At 36.7% G+C, this 10,205-nt stretch overlaps 1 protein-coding gene across 1 annotated transcript in view; it reads right to left on the bottom strand.

Moving 5' to 3' along the window:
* Positions 1-10,205, bottom strand: part of LIN7A (lin-7 homolog A, crumbs cell polarity complex component) — a 120,904-nt gene that overhangs the window by 74,197 nt on the left and 36,502 nt on the right. Inside the window, exon 2 of the mRNA XM_029954548.1 lies at positions 7,484-7,602. Coding sequence (XP_029810408.1) covers positions 7,484-7,602 — 119 coding nt within the window. The remainder of the gene's footprint in view (positions 1-7,483; positions 7,603-10,205) is intronic.

Genomic DNA, 10,205 nt, shown 5'->3' with positions numbered 1-10,205 from the left:
GTGTGCACTCTCTCTCAAAAACATATAAACATTAAAAAAATTATATTAAATGTGAGACTCCTATGGAGAAAAATTCTACATTTGTCTGGATGATTGGGAACTACAGAGCTCTTATTCTCTATATTTGTAACTAATGTTTCTATCAGAATACAATAAAATTTTATGGTATTGTCACAAAAGTCACTGAATTTTCACCAGAGTAACTGTAAGGACGCAGGTCCAATCCAGCCCTCCCCACCCGGCTTCCCAACCTTCCCAGAGCAGGTCGTGGCGCACTGCCTCGGGGGAAATGCACCAGGCAGCAGCGGGGGGCCAGCTGGGGAGGGGGGGCGGTCCCCCACCTGCCACAGGTCCAATCCAGCCTTCCCCTATACTTAAAGGGGAAGGCACCGGCTTCTCCTGAAAGGGCGCACCTTAAGGAGGGACAACTCCTGTGGCGCCCAATCGGAAGAGGCCGGCCAATACCTTTGACCTTTCTAGAGGCGGGCCTAGTCATGCCCCACGTGGGGCGTCCTGGGCCCACTCTGATTGGTCAATACTCCAACTATTGTGATTGGCTCCCACAACTGCCAGTATTGATGCGGGGGGCAGGGATTGGATCACTGTACACCTGTCATCATTTCCTGTAACTCCTCCTCACAAAGGCATAAAAGGCCCTGCCCTGCCTTTGTTCGGGGCTCTCTCCACGTGGCCAGCAGGTGGGCTGGAGACTGTGAGCCCGAGCTTAAGCTTGTAATAAAGGCCCTTTGCTTTTGCAGGTGTGACTCGGTCTCCCTAGCAGTCTCTGGTGCTTGTTTTGGGGCATTTTGGGGCAATTTTACAAACTTGGGCACAACATTACTACTCTTTCTTAACTACTTACTCTTTTAGCTAGGTAGTGTATTAGTCAAGGTATTTTATACTTTTTAATCTCATTTGATGTAAACTTCCCAAGATGATTATTGTCTTATTTCATGTTTTATAAAGAAGGATAAACAAAACCAGGAACATAGACATTAAGTAACAAGTACAAAATCACATGATTAGATGGCTAAAGGAGTTGTGTCCATGTTGTCTGAAACCACTGTCAACACCCTGACTCCACGTTCTTGCCATTTTTTTTAATATACAACACTAAGTCATGATTCAGCATCAGCCTGCCTTCCATCTTTCCTTCCTTCCTGTCTGTCTTTCTTCATTTCCTGTTTTCTGCCTTTTATCTCTTCCTTTCTACCTTCTTTCACTTCTACTTTCCCTACCACCAACTTTTTTCTCTTTCTGTGTGTCCTTATTTCATTTCATCTTGTCAGTATTGATCCAAGTGTATGCTTTCTTAAGGTAATTATAAGTCTGTTTTCTATCCTACAACCCATCATTAGTTTTCTGAGAAAGCTAATTACATTCACTGACCATGTTTTCATCCACACAGTAGATGTACAGAATAAACCAAAAACAAACGTGTGTGTCATAATAGTATGTCCCATATGATTGTGGAATTAGAATACAATTACTCCATTTATTTTGCTTTCATGATTAATGGTAAGGTAATGAATATATCTATTAGTCTTATGGATTTTCTTAGATCTAGCCTATAGAAACTAACACTTCTCTTCCCATCTGTTATCCACTTCCTGACTTACCAGAACACTATACCAAGTGGTAATTTGGAACTTTACCTTTTAATTACAATAGCATCCATTGATTGTGTAATTATTGGATGCTAGACTCTGTACTATGTGACTTTACATAAATGATCTCTAACTATCAGAATCACTTCAAGACTGATGGTATCATTCCATTATTAAAGCTGACTAATAAAATATTAAAGAGTTCTGAAATAAGCAGCCATATTGGGATTTGAACATTGGTCGACTTGACTACAACAATGCTCTATAATGCTGTTGCCGCTCCCTCTGATCTGACAGAATGCCTCAAGGTGAAATTTCACATGATACTCTTGGGAGTCATTGTGATGATAATTCCCAATCTATAGATCTCTCCAGGGAAAGAATCTCACTAAAGACTAAGAGCAAATGAATAGCAGATTGATACATTCTAACTATTCTTTCTATGTCCATTATAACTTCAAATATATAAACAAAGAAATCCTTTATAAAGCAACAGTGTAAGACTTGGATTGGGTGAGAGGTGGTGCTGGATGGTCAATGGGCTCCATCCTCAGGGAGAAAAAAAATGAGAATAGGAACAAATGGAAAATAATCTAGAAGCAAGATCTATGACCTGAGTGTCTCAGATTTTAAAATTTATGAATCATCTAATGGGCATGGTACTAATATTAGGTTATTAATTTCATATAGCTTTAAAATGATTTATCATAGCTTATTGATATGTATTGAAAATAACATAGACTTTAAAAATTAATTTTGTTTTCAGCAGTTAAAAGGGTTCTTGCTACTGATTATAACCTTTATCCAAGCTAAATTTGGCTTCATGACTGTGTATTATCAGTCAGGATGGCTTGGATTATGTTCCATCCCAATATTCTAGAGTCTTAGAGTAACAAAGGTATATTTCTTGCTCAGGCTACCTGTTTGTAAAAGGTTGGCAGAGTCTGCATTTCTCATTTCCTCACTCTGCAACCCAGGCTGATTGATCATTTACCAGCTAAAACACCACTAGTTACATGGCAGTAAGCAGAATACAACATGCTATGCACTGACTCAAAGGCTTCACCAAGGAAGTGGCACACACCACTTCCACTCACACTTCCTTAGCCTAGGTGGCTGTCGTAACCATATCTCACTTTAAAGAGGACGGGGAAATCCAGTTGTAACATGTGCTAAGAAGAAGAGGAGAATAGTATGTTTTCCAACAATCCTACTGACTATCACAGAGTGATTCCAGATGGAATTAGTTTATTTTCTTAATCTACAGTTCTACTACATTAGAAAATACTAACATACAGCATCTGGAAGTTGGCCAGAGAAGGCAGTTTTTGGTGACTATGTCATTTGGTTCTGCATTTTTGGTTCAAATATGCATATGACAGCAGTAAATGTGGGAGCAGGTCCACACCACAGACCACTTTCAGCAGCACACCAAACACCACATCAATGAGCACACTCTCCTGGAAAGCAGGAAGCCTAAATGTTGTAAAACTTGGAAGATGATGATGGTAAATAGATTAATTCTGTTTTTTTTTTATTATTTTAGTTTCAGAAAGAACTTCTTTGAACTCTGTTACAGAAATTGGATGTCCTCTTAAAATATAACCACTCATATACTATTGATTTCTTTCTCTGAGGCATGAAGAATATGACGTGTCAGGAAGGAGTTCATCTCTTGGCAATTGAGCTATTTGAATTCAATTCAAACTCACCATTCAAGTCTCATGGGAAATTCTCTTACCAAAGCCAACATTTTACAATCCTTATATTTCAATCTATATGTTTCCTTATATTTCAATTTCTAAATTTAAGTCATTCAACCTAAATAACATAGTGATGAACAAAAACCTGAAGAAGACACTTAAAATCCCAGAAATGGCTCTTACTGGTAATCTCAGTACCATAAAATGTTTTATTTCATTTCTCACTAAGAAAGTTCTGGGAACTTTCTCTTGTCAGCTGGTACCTCTCACTATCCAAAAAATGGAACAAGTGTCAGTCCATTTATTGCCATGTACCCCAAAATTACTTGCACAGAATGGTGTATTTTAATTATTAATCAGGTCCTTTTGAGATCCTTCAGCCAGAAAATAAAATATAAAAGTAAGTATTGCCATCTACTACCTGTATTCTGTGGCTAAAAGTGTGTGTGGATTGGCGTTCAAGTGAAACTCATTTAGTAAGAGATAATGCCCTGTTTAGTTGTGTACATAGACAGTCTTGCGTCAGTACTCATCTCAACATGAGTTTTTCTCAGATTAGAGAAGAAAAGCTAAGTCAAGAAAACACCTAATCTCTTTTAATCATTCATTTTCAGTAAAAAACAAAGCAAAATTTCCTTAAGCCATACTTCCCATATTAATGCTATGCGCAGGCCAAGAGCTGATTCAGTGGTTTCATCCAAATGTAAAACATGGGACTGCCTAAACATGGACCTATAGCTACTGTTACACTTGTATAAGGTGTAAGGCAATTTTAAAAGTTGGCTTTTTAAACTGATTTAAACTGATTGTCCTGCTTTTTTTTTCTTTTTTAGTATAATTTGAGTTTCACGGTCTTGTCGACAATGACCTTCACCAGTTTTTGCTCTGGTGAATGCAACTAAGAATGAATGACATCCTTGCAATTCTTTGTCTTTCCTCTACTTGTCATGACCAAACTAATAATGTTCATACTGGAAAGTATTAACTAACAAATATTCCTGAAAACCTCAAATAACTTAACCATAGAGATTCTAAGCATAGCTTGAATAAGAAACAAAAACTTCAAATGTTTTCTGCCAGTATAACAGTCGGTACCCAAGAGACCAGGAGGGAAAGAATTCTTGACTCAAGAAAATTTAATTTTCAGATATTTATTGTTGTATATTGTCATACTTCCCAGCTGCATTTTTCTTTATTGGCTTGTGGATTCACCTGTCTGGCAACATGGGTTCCTATTTTATGTTTTTATTGAAGAACTTTTCACTAGATGGATATACAATATTGTTCTATGATTCATAATTGTTGAATACATATTGCTATTTTTACCATTACTTCCCATAGTTAATGTAAAGTGATATAATGAGAAAAGTGAGGAACATTCCAGACTTAAATATGAATAATACCATAAAACTAGTGTGAAATTTGAGTCAAGATGAATTGATCAAAATAATATCTATATAATATGCATTGCCCTTAAGGACAAAATTATTATAAGGACATTACTATAAATCTAAAATTAACCTTATTAGTCTAAATTTATAAAATGTAAAGCAGATAAATTATATTATCCTTTTCCCTCTGAAATTATTGGACTGCCCATAATTCAGTTACAGATTTCCATGGACCACTAATGATGCACATAAGACACTTTACCACAGACAGTGTTCATATTTATATAAATATAAATATATTTATAATGGCTATATAAAGTCTTCATATTTATTTTCTGTTTTACTCTTATTTTCTTTTTCCTTAGTAAACTCTTTAAAGAAAAAGGCCTGTGGATTTATTTGAACGGTTATCTATACCACATTTACACCTCCAGACCCAATTTCTCCCCTAAGCGTCAGATTCAGGTGCCTGTTAGACTCTCCAGTTGGATGTCGGAAAAGCATCATCAGTTACTCTGTCCATAACAGAACTCCTGGACAATATTCTCCAAACTTGGTCCAACTGCAAAGATTCCTTTCTCCTTACATAACCATCCACCCAATTGTTCAAGTCCAACCTAAAAGGCTATTGAGACTTGCTCTCTCATCCATACATCCAATGCATCAACAATTCCTGTTGACTTTACTCTCAAAAACACCTGACGACTTCCCACAACTTAAACGAATACCACACAAGTTGCCATCATCACATTTCTCACTTGATCTACTCATTATTTTGTTACTGGACTCTCTTGTTTCTTTTCTTGCCCACACACTTGTATTCTCATAGCAGTCAGAAAGACCTTTTAAAATCTAATCAGGTCACGGCAAAATTCTCCAAGGGCTTTCTATCATGCTTAGTTCATCCAGTCTCCAAACAATGGCATGAAAGGCCTCATGTGATCTGCTTTCTGGTTCCCTCTGGGAAGCCTATCTTGCTCATTTTACTGCAGACATTCTGGCTTTTAGGATCTTCCTTCCATGGACTAAGACCATTCTTGGCTCTGGAGTTTTGTGCTTGTGGTTTCTTCCACCTGGTACACTGTATCCCACGGATATTTGTGATTTGTTCCATTACTTCGATTAGGTTAACCTTCCTACCACCCTAACTTAATAGAGCTTTACTCCTACTTCTCTTAATCCTGCTTCTTTTATTTCCATAGTTTTGTCACCCTCTGTCATTGTATTGCATATTTATTTATCATCATTGTCTCATTAAAATGTCAATTCCATGAAGGTAGAGACTTTGCATTGCTCACAGGCTGAATTCCCAGTCAGCAGAGATATACATTTGATGTGTCCTATCTTTTAGATAGTTCTGTGGAAAGTAAGAGAAATGACAGAATATCTAAAAATGAAAAGTCGGTCATCAAATCTCAGGGGAGTAGCAAACACTCTGTGAAGGAATAAAAGAGTGTGTAGGGGATTTAACCTTGATCTACAGAGTGACCATAGGAACTGAACTGAGACAGGCCAATGGTGTTTCCACATATCTATACCTTTACCACTGAGCAGCTGGTGGCCAAGAACTCATACACTTTCAGAAATTTCCTTTCAGCCTTTGGCTAAATTCATAGATTAAAATTTAGAGACGCAATTATGGATACTTACTTAAGCTGTGTTCATTATAAACAAAAATTAAATAGCGAACAATTTCACCTGATAAAGATTTAGCACCAGCACAGTCCAAATCAAATCTCAGCAAAATCCAAACTCTACCCCACTGGATAGGCTACTCCTTAAGTCTATAGTGAGAAAAATTTTGTAGTCACCTTGGTCTTTCCTATGTAATGACTACCCATATATTAGCATTTTGAAGTAAAAATATGTGCATTGGCCACAAGTAGAGTTGCAAAGAGGAAGTGAAGTTGGTAACAAGTATTCCTTGACAAGTGTATATCTTTTGCTACAACAAACTTTCCAGGTAGTCACTGCATCCAACTGGTTTTGGAGAGGATAACAATAGATAATTCATTCATGGGTATTTCTAACAGAGCAAATAAGCTGGAGTTATGGACTTCAAGTTCTAACTAATGAATTATTACTTAGTACTTAGAGGGGAAGAAATGATGGACTTACTTAATATTATTTTATTCAAAAAAGAATATGGTGTATACACCTCTAATGAATTCTATTTTAACACTTAATTAGTGGACTAGTCAGTTCCACCACAAGTCAATACAAAATTCAAACATTCATTTCTACAGACTTATTTTACATTAGGCTTCTTAAAACCTCTAGTGAAGAATGCATCACAATGATTTGTTGTTAGGATGTATCAGTCTGTTCAGAGATTTCCCATTATTGCACTAGACAATAATGTTTGGATAGCTATAACCTTAGAGTAGGTTACTCTTCCAGATTTATCCAAGATTCAGTTGGATGTTCTTTTAAGAAAAGCACAACTCTCACTAATTATGACTATTCTGAACTGAATATCCATATGACTTCATGTGACCACTAAAAAATTTAGACTACAAGTAAATAACAGTTACCTGCTGAGGCAGTGACCTCATTGCTACCATAAAGTCAGCATTTGGTTTTATATGAATGTATAAATCCTGACTGGATCTAATTTATGAACTTAGCAGACCACATTATATTTTATCATTTGTCCAAGCAGCTAAAAATGAAAGCTAAGATGTAGTTCCAATCTTAACTATTTCAACTGTTTGTGTGGAAAAGACATTTTTCTATTTGGAAGACATATGGCCAAATACAGTTTAAAATTTTAGTGTCATACCTCTCGAATAGCAGTACAAAACTCACTCTGAAGCACTTTTTTGAGGGATTGTAGCTTGTGCACTGGTACTTCTCCAGATTCCTGTAGTTTTTCCAGTAATTCAATTGCTCTGGCAACATCTGAAAAAAAAAAATCAAAACAGAGGGATCTAGAGTCAACTGTATCTTATCAGGAAAGTACCATCATTCTGATGGAATGGTACAATGAAAAGTAAGTGTAATAAATTGCAAAATCAGAACTTATAATTCATAGCTTATTGATCTCTTTTGGTAAAAAGCCATTTTAATTTGTTCTAGACAATTAGTCACTGAATACACCTCCTTTGATGGCATTTCAGGTATGTTCTCTGTCACACAAATCAGTTTGAACATTATATTGGGAAAGAAGAGAAGTGTGTCTTTCATCAATACCCTAATAACCAAAGAAATTCTGTCAATTTTACCTCTGAGATGTTTTTTTCAGTGTGACTTTTCCTTTTCCATACTGCATTTATCACATCTGCAATTTTACATTGATTAATATAATATACATTTATCTATAAACTTTTACAGTTTAAATAAACTCTTATCCAAGCTCTATCTAAGTTGGGTCACCTTCGGATCCCCATAGTATAATACAATGAATAAATATTTGATGAATGAATGAATGAATTAATGGGCTTTCTCTATTTAACTATTATTATTCCAAGCCCTTATCATCATCTCCCCTCTGTCCAAACAGTCATTTCTTCTCCTCCAGCCTTTTCCTATGGTCCCTATGTTTATCTTCCTAAAATAATAATCTGATTGTGTACCCACCTACCAGCTTCTAAGAACAGTACCAAGCAAAAAAAAAATTCAATAAAAAGTTAAATGCTCCTCTTTTTCTGGACAATATCAAAGGTTAATGTATCAAGAAACATTGTCTTTTATACCCACAGCTTTAAAACTACCAGGAGGGTTTTGTAGTGCCTAGAGAAAATAATATAATAAAAGCCCATTTTAAAAATAACTTATGGTGATCTCTTTTATCTGTTGTAGTCAGTAACTCAGTGCAACATTACTAAGCATTTATGCTTAAGATGAAAGGTTTTCAGTTTCTAAGTGATTAGTTCCAGAAAGCACCTCATATCCCTGCCAGATTATAAATTCATCCATCCATCCATCCCTCCATCCATCCATCCACTAATATCTATTCCCAACAGACTTGGCACTAAATTTAAGTGAAAGAGTTAAGACACACTTCCTTTCTGAACTCACAATCAAGTGAAAAATATATAACGGCATTGCTACCTATAGTAAAATCATTACCCTCTCAGAATTTGGGTAGAGTTGGCATACATTTTTATATCTAGTCAAAGAAAATAACCAGAGAGTGACTTTAATGGAGATTCGCCTTTGAAGTATTGCCAACTGATTACCAATTGTGGCCCAAAGAAACAAAAATCATGAAATTGACACAACATTGCCAGTCTGAAAAGTTTGTCTTTTTGTACATCAACTGGAAGTCAACATAATCAATTGGAAAATACCAGCCATATCCACAATCAATAAGTTACCAAGCTAAGAACGCATGCATTTCTAACTACACAAAAGACTATCTACAGGGGTTACAGGCATATGGAACTCTCAACTGTTACAAACTGAGCTCATTAATTTTTTTTTCCTGAAACTAGTTCTTCTCTTCTCGTATTCCATAATTCCATTAATAGCATCCCCGCCCAGCCTGTCCTACAAGCTAGACATCATCTTTCACATTCACCCCCACATGCAGTTAGTGAGAGCTGTGAATTCTAGCTCAAATATGCCTTTTGAATGGAGCCCTTTTGCTTGATTACTTCAGAAAAGCCTCTATTATTTTTCACCTGTATAACTGGAACAACTCCCAACTGTTTTCTAAATGAGCCTTTTTTTGTTCATTCCATCCTCCACCTTGCTACCAGAGTGACTATCCTGAATGATAAACCTCATTACTATACTCTCCCACATACAACCTCCTCTGGCTTCCCACTACCTACAGGGTGAAGTTCAGACCATGTAGGGTTACATGCAAGGCCCTTAACAACCATCCTCTCCAGACTCATCTCTAGAAACCTCCTCCTGCCCATTTCATACTTTGGCCATCCAAAATATTTGTTATTCTAGGACATGCCGCAGATTTCCATACCTGTATGGCTTTGCACATATCATCCCTTGTTCCTGGAATGCAGTTAATTTATTCACCCAATAAGGCCAGCCACTGGTATGCATGGGACATAGTGGTAAAGGAGATCGCTGGTTGCTGTCACTTTCATGAAATATATAGGTTTTTGGGAGGGGGGGGTCACAGACATGCAATGACGTTGGCATTTCCTATAAAAGAATCTTTTAAGGTTAAAGCATGAATGTATAACAAAGACATTTATCATAATTCAGGAGGCCAGGAATGACCTCTTTACGGAAGTAATAGCTAAACAGAATCCTAGGTTGCAGGTGCAGGTGTGGAAAATGGGAAGAGTGTTCTAGGCAAATCAATGCAGATTGAAGTCTTGTCAAGAGAGCGCAGGGCATTCAGAGAACTGAAAAGAGGTAGGTGGGCTAAAGTTGAAACCATGGTAAGAGTAACAAGAGATGAAGTAGAAAGAACTCATATCATGGAAGGTGTTTTAAATCATGTATGGAAGACTTGGCTTAAATAGCATCTCCTTAGAGATGTCTTCCCTGATTCTCCAAAGCAGATTAAGTTGCTATCGTGTCTGTGCTCC

Source organism: Suricata suricatta, chromosome 10, assembly GCF_006229205.1.
Source record: "Suricata suricatta isolate VVHF042 chromosome 10, meerkat_22Aug2017_6uvM2_HiC, whole genome shotgun sequence".
Lineage (NCBI taxonomy): Eukaryota > Metazoa > Chordata > Mammalia > Carnivora > Herpestidae > Suricata > Suricata suricatta.
This window is presented reverse-complemented; position numbering and strand designations above follow the sequence as displayed.